This window comes from Colossoma macropomum, unplaced genomic scaffold, assembly GCF_904425465.1.
Source record: "Colossoma macropomum unplaced genomic scaffold, Colossoma_macropomum, whole genome shotgun sequence".
Taxonomy (NCBI): Eukaryota; Metazoa; Chordata; class Actinopteri; order Characiformes; family Serrasalmidae; genus Colossoma; species Colossoma macropomum.
In genome coordinates, this window is record NW_023494794.1 from 19,480,746 (window position 1) to 19,500,671 (window position 19,926).

At 38.9% G+C, this 19,926-nt stretch overlaps 2 protein-coding genes across 2 annotated transcripts; both read right to left on the minus strand.

The window, feature by feature from the left end:
• Window positions 1–7,242: 7,242 nt before the first annotated feature.
• LOC118814750 (GTPase IMAP family member 4-like) lies at window positions 7,243–10,015 on the minus strand. Its single transcript, XM_036580499.1, has 2 exons — window positions 9,632–10,015; window positions 7,243–9,036 (listed from the first exon to the last, which is right to left on the minus strand). The coding sequence occupies exons 1-2, from the start codon at window positions 9,867–9,869 to the stop codon at window positions 7,721–7,723; spliced, it is 1,554 nt and encodes a 517-aa protein (XP_036436392.1). The 5' UTR covers window positions 9,870–10,015; the 3' UTR covers window positions 7,243–7,720.
• Window positions 10,002–19,459, minus strand: LOC118814751 (golgin subfamily A member 6-like protein 22). Its single transcript, XM_036580500.1, has 7 exons — window positions 19,219–19,459; window positions 18,911–19,004; window positions 18,461–18,793; window positions 17,782–17,795; window positions 13,800–13,823; window positions 12,100–12,160; window positions 10,002–10,799 (listed from the first exon to the last, which is right to left on the minus strand). Exons 2-7 carry the CDS (start codon window positions 18,927–18,929, stop codon window positions 10,015–10,017), a joined length of 1,236 nt encoding a protein of 411 aa, XP_036436393.1. The 5' UTR covers window positions 18,930–19,004; window positions 19,219–19,459; the 3' UTR covers window positions 10,002–10,014.
• Between the last annotated feature and the right edge of the window lie 467 nt (window positions 19,460–19,926).

Consider the following 19,926-nt stretch of genomic DNA (forward strand, 5'->3'; position numbering starts at 1 on the left):
CATCACTGAATGTGTTTGGGATTACTTGAATCATGAGAAACAGAAAATGCAACCAACCTCTAAGACTTCTATTTATCTGGACAGTAACTATTGATTTGCTCAGAAGATTACTAATGTTTCAACAATATTTCCATAATATTTTAACAAATAATATTAATACATTGAAGTCACAGTATACGATTACAATCCAAAAGTATTTTTTGTCAGATTCAGTGAATGTCTCCTCAGGGTTCACTAGCTCTCTGTTCTGTGTGCGCACTGGAAAAAATATAGTGTTGGTACACAGCCCTGGCTCTGTAAATGCGAAATAGAAGAAGTGGTTCGGGAAGAGTAACACAACACTATTCAAGCCATTCAGCAACAGGGGGAAGTTTGTGCTCGTGCACAGAACAGGGGGAAGGGGAGGGGCTATGCTCTGAACTCCATGCATTTTCAAGAAGGAGAGATGGCTGAGAAACAGCCAAAGAGGAGAAAATCTGAAGAACAAAGACTAAAAAAAAAAGTTCTTAAATCAGGCAAGGGCGTTTCAGCAGAGACAAACCTTCTAGAGTTGATGGTGAGATGGTTCAATGGTGGAGAGACCTCCTAAAGTTCATGAAGCTGAAGTTGGTAAATCGTGCTGCAGTCCCATTCTGGCACCTGAGGTGCCTGAGGCACCTGTATATAACTGCTTCACTATTTAAGGTGGAATGGGTAAATTCGAACAAGAAGCTGAGGCACCTAAATATGTAGCCTGACTTGCAGCATCACTTAAGGTGGAATGGGAAAATTTGAATAAGAAGCTGAGGCACCAGAATGCAACTGTTTTACCATTTAAGGTGGAATGAGAAGCTTTGAACAAGAAGCTGGCAAAAAGAAGCTGACTTCAGCTTCATTGAGATTTGAAAGGCATGAAAGGGTATGAGGAGGTTGCTCCGGCTTGGCAGGTGGGTTACATTAACTTACTTTTGTTGATTCACAGAACTAATAGGTCAGAATTGTTTTGTCCCGTTTGCTAATGTTTGTGATAGTAACTGGTTAGCTTTGCAGCAGCCAATGTAGTGGCAGTTTAGCACACAACCTAGCTAATGTTACATTACTTGCTGTGAGGTTGTTTGGTGTTACATTATATCATGGTATTTGTCTGTACAATGTTTGCAAAGGGTTTTATGGCCACAAAGATCTGAAACAAAAGTTCATGAAATTCATTCAGTCTTAACATGGTGCCCTCGTAGCCTTTCCCCTCCGTCATCTGCTTGTTCTTACAGAGACAAACACAGTCCATCCCCTTAAACCACCTCATCTCCATGGCAACAGCACTGATTTCAGGAGACAGGTGACAGGAGAGAGTGACTGCAGAGACAGCTTGATGCTGTTTATCACCTCAGGAGCGAATGAGTTTAAACTTATCTGTGCAGGAAAACACATACAGCCAGCACCGTAACTATTGGTACTATTAGTAAATATGGGTAAAGAAACGCAATTAAAGCTGTTTTTGAAGTGATTAAATTTAGTCTAAGAAAATAAAACCCCCCCTATCAAAAAATACTAGAACAAAATGTAACTGAAGCATGTTCCATTTATATTTTATTTTCAATACACCTGAATGTTTAGGAACTATCAAGTGGTCATTCATCACTTCCTGTTTCACTTGGGTATAAAAATAAGGCGACACATGGCAAATTACCTTAGCCCTGTTCCAAGTGGCGCACTTGTGCTCATTAGCATGTGCTCGCATGACAGTTTTCTCATTTCTCTTTTTGCTGTTCAAAGCAATGGTCAAAAGTGCCGTCTAAGCGGCCTTCTGCGAGGACCGCATCGATACGGATACAACAGCGGCCCCTTAAACAAAAGTCCTTGACAGAGAGAACCAATCAGAGTGGATGCAACATGGCGGAAATTAATTTAGATACGAGTTAAAATGTTAGAATCAGTTTCCTAAAGCATTACTTTAACTTTTCCTTAAGATACATTATGCTTGTAAACTAGTTAAACAAACTAGCACGTTTAAAAAATGACCAATAATATAATCTTGCCAGGTATCTCGCAAGCACAGCTTGCATGTTGCATGAGTCTGTCACAAACAGACACTTTTAAATCTATAACCCCCAAGGTCTCTCGCTCTCTGTGATCCTACATTGATTACATGACCGTCTCGGAGGAAAAATAGCTAAAAAAAATAGCTACATGCCCAAAAATGCCAATATTACGGAGCCCGCTGATGACATCCTGTATAAATAAAAATAATGCGTGGCCACGACTTAGTAAGGTGTGGGAATGAGATGATTAAGTCGTGGCCATGACTTAGCAAAGCGTGGAAACGAGATCCTAATGTGTCGCCACGACTTAGTAAGCCATGATCTCATTCCCACGCCTTAATAAGTCATGGCCACAACGTAATCATCTCATTTCCATGCCTTACTAAGTAATAGCCACGCATTAGGATCTCGTTCCCATGCGTCAATAAGGCGTGGCCACACATTATTTTTATTTATACAGGATGTCATCATGAGGGCTCCGTGCAGTATTCAGTTCTAGGGCAATAATTAATTAAGTTTAAAACAAATAGAGCAATAGTGACCTGCCTAGAAAAGAATGCAAGTGTATTTTGGCTTCATGCACAGTAAAGAAGATGCAAAAAAAAACTTTCTTTCATCCAACCATAAACATCAGCATGCAGAGTTTGCTAAACACTACTGGAACGAGATTCTATGATCAGATGAGACCAAAATGCAGCCTTTTGGCAACAAACACAAAGGTGGGTATGGTATAAAAAATGGATAGCTGTTCTTAAAAAGACCTCAACTGTTTAAAGACATTTATTATGCTTGAATGTTCTTATGCTGTGTGTTACTTTACAGTATTGCTGAAACTGGGTGGGCAGCTACCTGAACCCATGGACACTTATTTTCTGTTAGTAACAGATGGTGCTTCATATTGTGTCTCATTTCTGTGTCAAAGGAATGTTAGTAGCTGTGATACCTGGCTTTATAAGGTTGCTTTAGTAAATAAACAAGCCATTTTGGAGTACCAACATCAGTGTCAGTGTGGCAGCCTATGTACGTGTGGTTTCACATCAACGTCTACAAACAGGAGCTGTAACATTTATCATTCCATAGAATTTACATGAGTGTCTCGGATCTTTGTCTTTGCTTCTTCTGTTCCCCCCTCTCCCTTTAAAGCCTTTATTCAAACATCCCTCTGGGAACCTTGTTAGGAACCATAGCATCATAGATTACACTGTAAAAATGGCTCGTCAGATCAACCTCATGTGGTAACTTCATGTGGTAACAAGCAATTGAACTTTTTATTCTACTCAAAAATGACAGATTAAAGGAATTGTTTATTCAAATTATTTACTGATGTTAAATAAAACTAGTTAATTTACTTGTTACCACATTAAGTATTAGTATTTTTTATTTAATCTGACGAGCCATTTATAAAGTGTACATGAAGTAAAAAGAAACTTTAAATGAAAATCTGGCTGCCCCTGCTAAAAAGCCAAAATGCAAAACCACAAAAAAAGGTTCAGTGACCACAGAATGATGTTTTTGATGTGGCCACTGACCTAAACCCCATTGAAAACCTGTATGGTAAACTGAAGATGTGAGCCCCAAGAGAGGACCTAGAACCCTGGAGCATCTGGAGAGATTATGTCTTGAGGAACGGTCTCACATTGCTTGCTCTGCATTCACCGATCTTATTAGGTCTTATCGTAGAAGACTCATTGCTGCAAAGGGAGGTGAGTTACTAAACGCAGTGGTGCCAATAAATGTGATGCATGTAGTTTTTTTATTATATATAGATAGAAAAGGTTTTTTTTTTCCCTTAGGCCACATGTAACACTGAATACACAAACAGTTGTATCTCCTACCTTATTATAATGAAAACATTTAATATGTCTAATTATGTAAATTCTATAGTACATTAAGATGAAGTTTGTTTTTAGGTTTCCACACAGGTTTGATGTTTATAGTATTTAGCATGATGTTAACTGCGCTTAACTTTGCTGTTCTTCATATAGTCATATTGCTGCTGTAGGTGAAGTATGTCCACATTGAAACATCTACAGTGAAATGCCGAACTAGTTTCACTTTGGTGTCCAGTCTGACTTGCCAGACTGGTTTAAGAGTTTCCAAACAACTTCCCCAAACATTCTTAAAATATTATTTACCAAAAACAGTCTAATATTAAATATACAGGGTGTCCCAAAAAATTGACATCATTCCGTAGTCTAATAACAAAGCCAATTCTCCCTCAAATGATCTCAAATAAAAAAAAAATGTGTAAAAACTAACCAAGTTTAATTTGGTTAGTGCATTTTCGAGAAAATTCAATAAAAATGCACCAACTGGAAAGCAGATTTGGACATGGGAAAAAAAAATTCAAAGAGTAAGGTTGTCTGTGTAGGGCGAAGGGATCTGGACGACCACCAGTATTGGAAGATATTACATTTGTGAAGCTGTAAAATCGGTTATAAAATCTACATCCCTCTGAATTTCTGGTTCGAATTTTGATAAATAAATCTTGTATTGTTCAACATGAAGCCTATTTGATTTTGTTTGCCCAGGACATGTAGTTACTCAGATATTCACATCTCAAATGATGTCAATTTTTTTGGGACACCCTGTACTACTAGTACTACTAATGATAATAATAATAATAGTATTTTAGTAATAGATAATTCCTCAGGTGTTTCTTATTTAACTGTTTTTTTTCTTGCAGCAAAGTGCATATTTCTCCAATATACACTACCACTCAAAAGTTTGGGGTCACTAAATTCATTCATATAAAATTCATTTCTTTGAAGATGAAATGACTGACATAATTTCTTACAAGTTTCAAAAGGTTTGTAGGAACCAGTAAAACTGAAGACATTTTCTACGATAAATGGAGCCGTGATTTCATGATAATTGAGAAGAAAGAAGAAACTGACATCCACAGTGCCTCGTATTTGAAAACCACTAACCAAATCTAAACCAAAAGTAAACAGCTATTCATAGTGTCTTTGTTATGACAAATTCCAATAAACAGAAAATTATAGCTTATTATTTAATAACACTTCCATATTTTTTTCCATGTCCTAACTATATGCTGTTCCCAAAATACTGTAAACTGTGATTGAAGTCTTGGTTTAAGTTTCAGTATATAGTTTATAGCGCTACAGTCTACACTGTATAAGTTATTACTGAAAAACAATTATTATTGTGATTAATTTACTGTCATCTGAATAAAGGCCTTCATTCGAATTTCTGTTCTTCCTTAAATAGTGCCTTAACTACATGCTAGTGCCTATACAGGCATCTGAATGTAACTGCTACTTTATTTAAGGTAGAACAGGAAATGAGAATAAGAAGCTAAATTCAGCATCTATTTTCCACTGTACGAGGCTCAGTTACAATCAGCAAACTGGGGCTGTAGCACTTGAGGTGCGGGCTGCTGGTTTAACCCCTACATTACTACTTGAATGTAACAGTTGTCTGAGCGTGCTTGTGCTTATAGGCCCAAAACGCCTGGCTCTCGCTTTCTCTCCCTCTTCCCCCATTTTAAAATGATCTGACACATACTAGTTTGAGGAATATTCAGAAAAAGACTCACTCACACCTTTATCATCATCATGAAGGAGTTTTCTTCATCAGGCAGCTGTGTTCTTCACACAGTCTTTTGGGGTGAAGAGCATTAATGTCACATTCCAAGCTCTGCCCACTTCTCTCCCACGTTCAGCTTCACTGGACTTCTGATAACTGGCCCTGCCTTCCTTCACCTGGAACTCATCAGTTTTAAAAGCTGGCTTGTGATTTTCAGTCTTTGTGAAGTCTCTGGTGTCTTTAATAGATTCTTGTTCGCTTTTTTTATTTATTTTTTTTGACTGTATGTTTTTGTCTGCTATCAAAAGCCACTGCCCTTTGCATCCATCTGGCTATAATGTTTAGATGTTCCTGAAGGATTGAGCACACCTGCCCTGAGGTTTATATTTGTATTCTGGATTTTGGTTAATTACAAACCTTGTTATTTTATTTTTTTATTATTTTTTTGCAATATTACATTATTTTATATTGTAGAGTGTAACTGACTGGGCATAGTGAACACTTTTGACCCCTTAAATGGTCAGGTCCTGCTGACAGCCCAAAAGTTTTAATATGCACTTGTATAACCAAAGAATAACTCAGCTAGTCTGCATCATAGTCAATATAGTTACTGAATAATGAGCCTTAGTATGTCATAAGCCTGGGATTTTAAGGGTTAAACCAGTTTTAGTTTAGTTTCTCTATAGACAAAGCACTGACAGCTTGGTAACTTACACAGCATGATTTCTGAATGATCTTCTCAGACAAAAGAGTAAGAGTCTTCTGTACAAGCTTCTGTTTCATGCAGTGAACTCTTCAAAAAATGGAAATGTCCCTTACTTTTCACTTCATTTTTATCCAGTTTAGTAGTCAAACTGTGATATTTTATGTTTATAATCTGCCTAATCATCTTCAAGCGGCTGCACATAAAATTGTGTAAGTATTTTTTATGTGAGTGCTGAATATTTTGCCTCTCTTTGGCAAAAGAGAAAGATTCTGTTTCTACTGCTGGTTCCCACCACTCTCTTACAGACACTCATCATCTCCCCACAGTGCACTGAGTTTTAGGCATTTGTTATGCAATTAAAAAATGTGTTTGTATGAAAGTATAAAATAGTGCACACTTTAAAAAGATGGTTCCTCAAGGGTTCTTTAGTACAGAAAATGGTCCTATATAGAACTATGAACCCTAGAAGAACCCTTTGCATGATTAAATCGTTCTTCAAATTAATGGAGAATGTGCTGAATATTGTTCTATACAGAAACTTTTTATAAAGTGTTCTACTATTGTTATAAGCTTGGCGTTTTTAGTACTATATACAATCATTTTTACTAAAGAACTATTGGAGAATCTTTTTTAAATGTAAGATAAAAAAGATTTAATGTTGGTCTTTAGAAACAGAAAAAGAGCTCAACCCTGATTTGTACTTTTGTAGATCAATTTACCTGAATCTGTTCCTGCATGTGTTTGCATTCGTGCACCTATTTGTGGTTGAGAGAGAATGAGCTGTACGAGAATAAGAGAGTTTCAGTAGCCCATGGCACATTTCTGCTCTTCCAAATCAGCTGACGTGCAGATATAAGGATCCAGCGTAACTGGAATGATGAAAAAGACCAGCACACACAGAATGATCTGCTGTCGCTCTCTACAGGCCGAGTGAGTTTTTGTGACAAATATCAAATGAACACATCATGCTGAGAAAATGAAAAGATTGTTTAATGATGATGAGAAACATCACATGCTTGAGTTGAAAATATAAACATAAAATAAATGTAAAAATATACACATACGCACAATCAACACCAAAACATGAGCTTGAACCAGAGCAAAGTAAGTCTGCATTTAAATTATTTTTTTATATACCAGGACATAAGCTAGCGCATATTAAGACATATTTTGAGCCAAGATGGTAAAATGTTACTTCAATAACATGGACATAAAATGTTGTGGCTCCCAAAGCAGTGGGAGCTGCTTCACATTCACTGCAGCCCTAAGAGCTGATCCTGAATGAGTAATTAAAGGCAGTAAGTGAAGCAGTCTGATCTCTGTGCCCTGTGTTTGCATGTAGCATAACTGCTCATTCTTGGCCCAAATTAATGTTTCGAACTACATCACTCCTTGCACCCCAGAGAAACCAGTGCATCTGCTATGACTGAAAGTCGGTCAGGAGCTCTCACTGATCTGACCCAGTGATTATAACTGGATCTCTGCCTGTCCACCAAAAGAACACCTGTGTTAACCTGCTAAACAGTCCTCTAGTGTCCTCCTCATGATCGTCTCCTCCTGCTGTGATTCCCTCTCTGACTCCCTCTCCGAGTCCCTGTCTCAGTGTTTCTAACTCTCTCTCCTTTTCATCCATCTTGCAATCAAAATCTTTCTGTTTCTTTGTTATGACTTCCCAGATTCTCTGCTGGAGTTCAGGCAGGATGATCTTCATGAGGTTCCTCTCAGTCTCCATTCTGGCTTCTCCTTCATGCGTCTCCCTGATCTCCTCCATCTCCTGTCTGTGTCTCTCCTCCATCTCTCTCCTCTCCTTTTCAGTCTCTTCTTTCAGTCTTTTTAGCTCCAACTGAACCTCATTCTTCTGCTGAATCTCTCTCTCCACCTCTCTCTCCAACTCTACTTTTCTCTTCTCATCTCTTTCCTCTTCTAACTCTCTCTCAAGCTTAGTTATTTGCTCTTCATGCTGATTTATTTGTGCATGAAAGTTAGCATTTGATTCTGTGAACTTTATAAAAGTCTCCTGTTCACATCTCTTAAGTTTCTGTCTACTTTGTCTTTCTTGTCTCTTTTTTATCTCCTCTCTTTCTCTTATGAATCTTTTCTCAATCTCTCTGATCTGAGATTCTGTCTCCAGGTAGATCTCACTGCTGTAGAATTTCTCTCTGTTTCCTTCCACCATCTTCTCCATCTTCTCCAGCAGCTCTGAGATCTGAGAATCATCTCCACTCTCCTTAATGTTGAGGCAGTGAAACCTGTTCCCACATTTCTCTACAAGTCTCTGGACCTCCTGGTTTCCTGACTGGATAAACTCATCAATGTTCTTCTCTTGGACTTCATCAGTAACAGTGAAAAGGATCATGGTGCTCCTCCAACATCTCTCTCCAAAAATCTCCTCCATTTTCTCCAGCAGGCCTCTCTCCTCTCCTGTAGGCTGCTTCACTGGTATGACCAGGAGGAAGGCGTGGGGTCCTGGGGCAGACTGACGGACACAGAGTCCCACGTCCTGTCTCAGCTCCTCCAGAGAGAGTCCAGGACAGAACCAGTCAGGAGTGTCCACCACAGTCACCTGCCTCCCAGCCACCTCCCCCTGTCTGCTCTCACTCTGCTGCCTCACTGTAGACGCTCCAGCCTGACTCCTCTCCTCTCTGCCCAGGATGGTGCTTCCTGCTGCACTCTTCCCACATCCAGTCCTCCCCAGCAGAACCAGCCTGAGCTCTGCTACAGGAACTGACACTGGAGAGGCAGCACTAGAGGATTCTCCACCCACTGGAATTGAATAAGAAAAATCAAACTGACAAAAGTTTACTTCCCTTTTACCTTGTAGTCAAACGGTTAGTTCACATTCATTGTCTAAACGTTGCCTATTTCTGTGGTTTCTAAAGCTGCAGAACATAATGTTGTCTACAAAAATTAACAACAGCACAAACAAAATACAGAATACAAGACAGCTGCCTTGACTGATGTTAGCTACACATCATTTTCTTGTCCAGAAATCACATAAGCAAGTCTATTATAGATTATTTAAAAACCTAACAATGTGATTTGAACCAAGTGTATAATGATTTAGACATACTAATGATTTTACACAATGCTAATTGCTGGCTAATCTTCCATTACCTGTTAGCTTAAAGATGACTTGGCTGACTGACTAAATCTGGGATAAAACAGTTATGTAAATGTGATTTTCAGGCAATATAACACATTCCTTTTATTTGGAGCAATAATTATCTATATTTACACGATTTGTGTTCAATTTGATACAAATCCAAATCTAAAAAACTACTTCCTCCCAACATCATTTTTCCTGCTCAGTTCTTAAATTTAATTAAATTAAAATGTATTCATTAATTATTCAACTCACTTTCTGGAGGCTCAGCATCTATGCTCCTTCTTCTTCTCCAGGCTGGAGCTGCTGAGTGTGGATCTGTTATTTCCTGCAGCTGCTCGTTTCTCTCCTCTAGAAGTCTGTCTTTCTCCTCAACCTGCTTGTCTCGTTCCATCAGCTGTGTGTTTCTCTCACTAAGAAGTCTCTCCTTCTCTTCAAGCAGTCTGTCTTTTTCCCTCAGTTCAGTTTTCTGTTGTTCCAGTAGGATCATCATCTCCTGTAGTTCACTGCTCTTGTCCTGCAGCTCCTTTCTCAGAGTCTCCAGCTGCTTTTTACTGCTTTCCACCTCTTTCACTGTGATCTCCAGTAGAGTCTCTTTCTCTCTCAGCTGTTCATTCTTCTCATCTATTATTTTATTTTTACTCTATCGTCTCTGTATGTTCTTCTAATTCTGCGTCTTTTTGTTGTAGCTCTTTGTTTTTCTTTTCTAAATTCTTATTTCTGTCTTCTGGTTGCTTTTCTGTTTCTTTCTCCATCTCTGAGAGGTTTTGTTTCGGTGTTTCTATCTCTCTCTCTTTTTCATTTGTCTTACTATCAGACTCTTCCTGTTTCTGTTCAGACAGCTTCCTGATGAAGTGTGTGTCTGCTTTTACTGCGTTCTTCTCACTGTTCTCCATCTCCAGTCTGAGTTTCTTAACCATCATCCTCCTTTCCTCCTGCATCCTTTTCAGCTCCTCTTCAGCCTCCTTCATCTGCTCATCTTCTCTCTCCACTTCTCTTTTCAGCTCTCTCCTCTTGTCTTCATTTCCCTCCTCTGATAACGTTTTATTATATTCATCTTTTTGTTGTTCATGCTGTTCTATCCTCTCCTTTATCTTGTTAACTGCTTCCTCTGAGCTCCTCAAATCATCCACAACAGCTCTCATCTTTCCTCTGATCTCCTCTTCCTCTCTTTGTCTCATCTCCACTCTTTCTCTCACTCCTCTTTCCTGCATCTCTCTCATCTCCAGACTGATCTCTCTGATGTTCTTTCTCTCCTTTTGTTGTTTTTCTTCCTCTTTTAATTCTTCTTCTTTGCTGTCTGTTTGTTTGGCTGTGTTCTCCAGTTCAGTCTCAGCTTCTTTTAGCTTTTCCTCCTGAGCTTTCTTTTCTTCAACTAAGCTCATTAAGTTCTTCAGTATAGAAAGCCTCTCTTCTTTTAATTCTGAAATTTAAAATAGATATAACAGATTCATTTGTTTTGTCACGTATGGGGTACAGACAAAAACAGTGTTGAATTAGCACCTACAAGGGTGACCAAACATCCTTTTTTTCTAGGACATGTCCTTTTCCTGGGACCTAAAACACATGCCCGAGATTCCGAAAATGTCTAAAATGTCTGAGATTGGGCTTTGCTGTCATGTTGACATTTGTGTTCTACGGTCTTCCCCTTGCTGCCCTCCAGCGCCCAGTGTCTCTTTTTTGAAAACCCAAATACGGTCACCCTAGCACCTACAGAGCTCACTCACTAAAAAACTACTATTTTGGTTTCATGTTGTAAGACCCTGCCCAGCCTTGTCTTTGTCTGTTTTCCCTTCTGATTTACCTTCACTCGTGTCTCTGATCACTTCCTACTCCATCTTAGCTCCTTTAGTCATGCCCATGACTTGTGTCTGATCTGTGTCCCTGCCCTGTAATTGTTCCTATGCATTGCTTGTTCGTTTACTCCAGTATTTATACCCCTTGTGTTTGTCCTGCTCTTTGCTTGCCATTGTTTTTTCTTTGCTCTGGGTTTGTGTATTTTGTTCCTAGCATTTGTTACGCAGCTCATTACTCATTTGTTACTCAAACCCACTTGCATCCTGTTTCCTCTCAATGTCATCGATTGTTACACATGTACAGTTGGAATTGTCTTTGGATTTGGTATTCATATCAAAAGAGCAAGCACTTGGCTCCCGAGTGGCGCAACCGTCTAAGCGTTGGCCCCGTCATCAGGAGATCGTGAGTTCGATCCCTGGTGATGCTACAGCCGTCCGTAGCCGGGAGACCAAGAGAGCACAATTGGCTTCACTCTCTCTGGGTTGGCAGGATGGCTCCTCCTTCTCCCCCATCACTCAACGCGATTCTAGTCAGCACAGGCACTTTCCTCCGAGCGCGTTCAGCTGTCCGGTGACATTTGGTGAGCGGCATTTCGAAAAGATGCGGTGGCTGGTTTCACAGTTCTTGGAGGAAGCCTGTGTTAGCCTTCGCCCTCCTAGTGTTGATAGTATTGTGTGATTGGGGGAGTCCTAACTAGCGGGTGGAATTGGAGACGACTAAATTGGGGAGAAAATTGGGTAAAAATTTTAAAAAAAGAAATAAAAGAGAGCAAGCACTCGCTGACTAATAGATTTTCTTTCATAGAAAATATCATGTAATGATATAATATCACTCAAAAGTCTGGTTTTCCGAAACTCAGTAGCAGACCACAAAACACATCACATAACCCAGATTGTACAAATGTAAATACGTATTTTCATCCTTACCGGTCAGCAGAACAGATTCCTCCATTTTCAGTCTCTCCTCTTCTGTCCATTCACTGTGCCACTGTAGAAGTGAATAAAACAGCATTAAGATTTCATGCATTTATAACCAAAAACTGTTTCTCTGTTTAAAACACTGTTAATGTGTCATTATGAATCACTGCGAGGTGATAATAACTTAATATCTCTACTAACCATAGCTGATTTAAACTGATATTGTATTTGATAACACATTGGATTATGCAGAGAGCTGAGGAACATATGCATTTACTGTAAACTGATAAACATTACGTTACAGTGAACGTAATCATAATTTCATCAATGCTGATTTTGATCTGTAACAAAACGTTGTACCCATTAATACATCCTTTTTTACAATGAATCCCCCAACGTGGACAGGACTTAATTATAGCGCTCACAAGTGTGTTTATCAGACAACTCGTAGACATTGAGTGATTTGAACAGAGAGACAATTAACATTCAAACTTTGCTCATGCTGACCGACCAGCATAGCAGCATTCTAACCGTTACATATGATGGTTTTGCTGGTGATCAGCATAACAGCTTCCACTGCTGCAGTCCAGCATACTGGCATCCAAAACACAACATATGCTGATTTTGGTGGTGACCACCTATGGTGGTCCATGCTGATTTTTCTAGCAGGATGTAACAGATGAGGACAACCATGATTTTATTAGGTTGGATTCTGACAGAAAACAATATCCGACACAAATTACATTTTATATTTAGTTTTTTAATCAAAATATTCCAGTTTTCGATTTGTACCAAAAAATGTTAAAAGTTTATTTATACCTTTTTTTCCGATGAATCCCTACTCTCAACCCACCCGACCCTCCCAAAGGAGGATGAGCCATACAGTGCTCACAAGTGTTTGTTTATCAGATATGGAGACAGAAGAGACTGAAAAGATTCAGCTAGACAGCAGCGATGACATGAAAGTAAGTTGAGAATGCAAATATTTTACAATCTTTGGTTAGCGATGTGTCTTCGTGGTTATTTTAGTTGGTTTACTAAACACAGTCAAGTTCATGCTCCAACATGAGTGAGAAAACTTCAGTAGGCAAACACAAATCTTGTTCAGTACTGATGACTTGGAGAATTATATCAGTGTTTGACAGCATCTTGCATCAATTTATAGGCATGTATTCATATAACATATTAATTCTGCTGAACCAGTTTATATCTGTTTTCCATTTTCCAGTGAGTCTCTGTCCCTTAATTACTCTAAGGACAAGCCTCTTCTGTCTCCATATCTAATACATAGAGCTTGATGTGGCATACAAACATTGTCAACGTTTCAAAATGCAACGTTCACGAGTTCACAGAGTTCACAACCTTCCAAAAACATTCTTTTGAATTTATTTTTGTGATGTCAAACATATCAACTTATTTACATGTATCCAACTATTCAGCCTACAGAGGCCCAATGCACATCAGCCAATCAGAAAAGAGGCTGTTTAAATATACAGCTCTTAAAGACACAGTGACAAAAACAACCTGTTCAATTCTAAGGCATAAAGAGAGGTTAGACGATAATCATGTAAAAATGAATTATGACTGTTTTTAGAACTTAACCACATAAATGTCATAAGTTGAGCTCAGGGGGAGAAATTTTAATGGAAAAGAAATGTAGGATATACATGTTTCATGAGTTAATGGCATTTACTAATTAGTGCACTGACCTGCCGGACTAAGAAGTCTCTGTCCTGGAAAAGAAGAACAGATTAGTGAACAAACGTGACATCTGAAATTAAGTTTAATGAAACAATTACATTTTATCTTCCACAGAACCCAATCTAGCCCTTTAAACAGACGTGGTACATTTTAAGAGTAGCCCAAAACTTACTTTCATCCCACAATTTTCTAATTTGCATTAGAGACTGCATTTTCAAACTAGTCCAATTTGGAAGAAAAATCATGAACCGAGCATTTCCGAATGAGGGCAGTAGATCATCATGTACACACAAAATCAAAAATGGGTTCTTAAGTGAAGATAATGGTTCTATTTATGGATGGATCATGTTTAAATGAAAATAGTTTTCTATAACGCCAAAAAGGGTTCTGCTATTCCTATGAAGCCAAGCTTGTAACAACAGAGGAACCCTTTTTAATGCTATATAGAACTCCATATAAAACTCATGGTTGTAAACAGCACCATTGGCTTTACTTAAGAACCTTTGAAAGACCATCTTTTTTAAGTATGCAGAGCTAACAGACTATCCCATCATAAAAGAAGGAGGGGAGGGGGGTACGTAATCTGTAATTGCCAATATACAAAACGTAGCCAGGTTTTGGGCAGAAACTGTTAACACTAGCTTGTCTCATTTTCTATTTTCAAAGATAAATGTGACCAACATTCAACCAAAAATCTATATACGTAACATTGAAACAATACATAAAAGCCTCCAACACTAAGCTTAATATTCAACCTATCGGTATTTAATTTGACAACTATTTTCTTTTTTGCACCTAATGCCACTTTAACTCTCCCATCCTTCTATCCTGCTGTGTCCTCTCAAAAGCTGTTCCCAAAGGAGTCACTGAGATTATGTTCCCTTTCAAATATACTATTATTCACAGAAGCAACTACCTAAACACACCTTCGCTGCCAAATTTCTTACTTAGTATGTACAACCCCATTTCCAAAGTTGGGATACTGTGCAAAATGTACATAAAAACAAAATACAATGATGTGCAAATCATTTAAACCCTATACTTGATTGAAAATAGTGCAAAGACAACAAATCAAATGTTAAAACTGAGAAATTTTATTGTTTTTTGAAAGATTTATGCCCATTTTGAATTTGATGCCAACAACACATTCCAAAAAAAATGAGACGGAGGCATGTTTACCGCTGCGCTGCATCACCTCTCCTTTGAACAACACTCTGCAAGCGTTTGGGAACTGAGGAGACACTGCTGTAGTTTTGAAAGTGAAATGTTTTCCCATTTTTGCTCAACATAGGATTCAGCTGCTCAACAGTTCAGGGTCTCCTTTGTTGTATTTTTCATTTTATAATGTGCCAAAAGTTTTCAGTGGGTGACAGTTCTGGACTGCAGACAGGCTAGTTTAGCGCCCGGACTCTTTTAATACGGAGCAATGATGTTGTAATACATGCAAAATGTTGTTTGACATTGTCTTGCTGAAATAATCAAGGCCTTCCCTGAAAAAGACGTCATCTGGATGGCAGCATATGTTGCCAAAACATGCATATATCGTTCAGCATTAATGGTGAATTCACAGATGTGCCAGTCACCCATGCCACGTGCACTAATGTACCTCTATACCATCATGAATATTGGCATTTGAACTGTGTGCTGATAACAAGCTGAGTGGTCTTTAGCCTGGAGGACACAGTGTCCATGATTTCCAGAAAGAATTTCAAATGTTGATTTGTAGGACCACAGAACACTTTTCCACTTCACCTTAGTCCATTTTAAATGAGCTCGGACCCAGAGGAGGTGGCAGAATTTGTGGATCCTGTTTATCTATGATTTCCTCTTTCCATTTAAGAGTTTTAATTAGCATTTGTGGATGCAGTGACAAACGGTTTTCATAGACGGTGGTTTTCAGAAGTTTTCTGAGCCCATGCAGAGATTTCCACTAAAGAATCATGTCTGTTTTAAATGCAGTGCCGTCTGAAGGCCCAAAGATCACGGCCAGCAAATACTAGTTTTTGGCCTTGTCCCTTGCATACAGACATTTCTCCAGATTCTCTGAATCTTTTAATGTTATTACGTACCATAGATGATGAAAGGCTCTTTGCTATTTTATGTTGAGAAATGTTACTCTTGAATTGTTGCACTATTTGATTGTGCAGTCTTTCACAGAGTGGTGAACCCCTCCCCATCTGTACTTCTGAAAGACTCAGCCTCTCTGAGATGCTCTTTTTATACCCAATCATGCTACTGACCTGCCAATTAACCACCAGGTGTTTTTTAAGCATTACACAACTTTACCAGTTTTTTATTGCCCCCTTTGGAACGTGTTGCTGGCATCAAATTCAAAATGGGCATATATTTTTCAAAAAACAATAAAATTTCTCACTTTCAACATTTGATATGTTGTCTTTGCACTATTTTCAATCAAGTATAGGGTTTAAATGATTTGCACATCATTGCATTTTGTTTTTATTTACATTTTTCACAGCCCAACTTTTTTGAAAATGGGGTTGTACACTTGTGAAACACTGAAAGTTTCTCTGAACCCTGTCTACAACAATCAGTCAAGCTTGGTGGAAGATGTGTGCAAGTTCTGTAGTATAATTCTGGAGTTGATCATTTAGTTTTGATTGAAGGTGTCATGAATGCTGATACACCATACACGAAAAAATGTATACAATATGCAAAACGCTCTAAAAATGTGCAGAAGTTCACTGTATAAATTTACAGAAAATTATTATGTTATAAAAAATTAAATTATAAATGATTTTCAAAAATCCATATCAATCCACACACATTCCAAAAATGAAGGCAAGGAATAGTCTAAACATCAAAACTGGGACAAGCTGTCAGAAGCTAGGCTAAAGCAAGGTCATGCAGAAATGGCAACATGGATCTAAACCAGGAAAATCACTAGACTCTTGAAATGTAAACTTTGGCGCAAACACAAGTGACTTTGCAAAAATACTGATGAATGCTCAGTATATGTAGACCAGTCCATTATTTTAGTCAGCTGTATGCCAGATGTTATGAGTGAAAGGCGGGCTGGTGATCAGTAGACTGGCGAGGCTGATCGCCAGAGTAATGCCACATAGGCGGTGGCCCCGGGGCATCGGAGCAGGATGGTCCAGGTGCCTTGGGTAAGTCTCGGGTTTGGAATGTCTGCAGCCAGGATCCAGCACTGCTCATCGGGGCTGGATATCCCCTGATCCACCAAGCACTGCTTGCGGCCCTCAAGGCGTTAAACCTTGAGTCACTGGTCCCCTAGGTCACTGGTCACCAGCACTTTGAAATGGCCAACAAAGTTTGGGCTAAATTTCTGGTAGGGTAGTTGCAAGCAGAGATCTTGCATGGACCACCACAGGCCCCAATCAGCCAGGACCTTTGGACATCAGACATCCTCTTGTAGTTGGGCTTCAGCAGGGCAGGCAATCCAGGGAAACAGCAGTCCCTGGATTTCCACACACTGGAAAGGGGTTAGTTCAGTAGATGAACAGCACAGGGAATTTGGGGCATATACTGCCCCATGATAAAGTCCCTGTGTCAACATTAAAATGATGGTCCTAGGATCACACAGATTTAATACTTTTACTTTAAGTAATTTTATGTGAAAAAAGACTGAAAGGTAGCTCTTCTGAATAGAATCCAAACAGTGTGAACCAACATTAGTGAACTTGGCTACACAGGCTAACAAACTAACTGCAAACTAAGTAGCTAACTTGTCTTCTAGTCATTTCTATGTGATGTTACCTACCATACTGCGGCACTCGCCATATACTCCACGTTTTAGAAGGGGCTTCAGAAGTGCTGTCCGGGTAGTATGACTGGCTATTCTGGTTAATGTAATTGAGCCACCTAAGAACATCATATTGTGCTTGCTCATCAGATTAAGCTCAATTGTATGTGACTGCTTGACTTCTGAATTTAAATTTCACATGTAAAAATGAATAAAAAATCAGCTATCACAATCAGTGGAAGAAGAATGTATACATATTTACTTACCCTTGAGGGATGACCTGTGTAAAACAACAAAAGGGAACACAGTGTTAGATAAACTGCATGACAAAACCATGTAATTTACAATTAGAATACTTGAAATACTTGATTTTGCACATCCAAACTGCAAAAATACAGTCACTCAATGCTTTCAATCATTCAACTCTGCAACCCTGTCCACAGCTTGCACCCTGCAAATTTCACTGCATGTAGCAGTTCCTCATTTAGTTTTAATTTAGAGAAATCCAGTTTTACATACATACATCATCTAAACCGCTTATCCTTCTGGGTCGCGGTGGAGTGCTGGAGCCTATCCCAGCTGTCATTGGGCAGAAGGCAGAATACACCCTGGACAGGTCACCAGCCCATCGCAGGGCATCCAGTTTTGTTATTCTTTTAGAACTCCTTCAAACACAGCTGACTTTTACACTAAGCAGCTATAATGTGGATGTATGTACTAAAGTGAGAAACAGAGTTACTGTTTATTCTACTGAAATGCTCCATCTGTCCTTCACTCCACACTAACATCATTTATCCTCTGTTTGCTTTACCTCCTTCTATCTGAACACAACAACATTCTAAACATCTGTGTTTCTCATTTCCGTCTTTTCATCTTTCATTCTGAGATGAAACGCTGATGATGATGATTTAGATGTTTATGTAGGTGAACTTCTGGAATACTTACTCATCCACACTCTTATAGTAAGCTCCTCTGTTATGTCTCCATTGGTGACCTGACAAAGATAATATCCTCTATCTGACCTTCTGCAGTCTCTGATCTGTAAGGAGGCGTTTCCTCTCTGCAGCTCCTGAGTGAACAGACTCACTCTGCCCTTGTAGCCACTCCCCTCTGTCACCTGCCTGTTCTTATAGAGACAAACACAGTCCGTCCCCTTAAACCACCTGATCTCCATGGAAACAGCACTGATTTCAGGGGACAGGTGACAGGGGAGAGTGAGAGCAGAGCCAGGCTGAAATTTTTCATCATCACCACGAGGGCCAGTGAGTTTAAAATCACCTGTGTAGGAAAATGACGAAATGAACTCCCTCTGATCTGAAACGGTAAAGCCAATTGCAGGTTAATATAAACATACAGGAATGTAAAATGGGAATACATCTTGAAATGTTTACTTACTGTTGCTTGGAGTTGCCATTTTTATTTCTTCTTGTAGGCCTTCTTGTAGATGCTCTAGGAACAGCTTCACTTACATGGTCAATTCTATAACCACCTGCATATCCATATAAAGACCACGAAACATGATTTCATAAGCAAAACTAGTCATGTACATTCTAAATTACTGTTTCTAATTTCTAAACTATTGGCTTAATTTAAGTAAGCTTTATTTACTTTTCCCCCTTTCCCCCTATTCCACGCAGGTTTCCATCCAGCCCAAGATACGCAGTGATCTTTATCCTGGTTAGCATGCTGCTAACTGCTCTTACCTTTCCGTCCCTCACACAGTCATATCGCTGCTGTAGGTGAACTGGGTCCACATTTTAAATCAGTTCATATCAGATTTTTGTCTTATAACAGCAAATCCATGATAAAAAGGCCGAGTTTAACCATTAATCTTACCCACGACTCCCCACTTCCACTTCCACCGTCATCCCAGCAGCTGTGTTTGAGAACCAGTCAGGGTTGCCAGATTGATTTGAGGATTTCCAGCACAGCAATTTTTCCAAATCCTCCCCCCAAAAAATTCTTTATCAGAAACAGACAGGGAGGACAGAGTTAATCAGAAGACTGTGAGAGAGTAGATAAATAAAATATGTAGTTTCCATCATGATCTCTAATGATTTACATGTCAATATTAAAACAAAAGCAAACAGTTATAACAATGTGATGTTACATATTCAGTTAGGAAGTTCAGTTTTATTGTTCATTACAGTGACAGTTTTTTTCTTTCTTTCTCTTTCAGAATATCTCAGTAATGATAAAAGTGGTGATTAAACAGAAAGAGAAAGGACTATTAACCGTTATGGTATGTCAAGAAATGATGAAAATGATATGATTTATAAATGCAGGCAGGGCAGGTTAGCACTTCTTTCTTTTCTGCTTTAAATGCATAGAAAACATTCAGTGATGAACTTCGCAGAACTAAAGGAAATAATCCATTTAGACTTTAATGACAGAGTTCAATGTGGGAATAT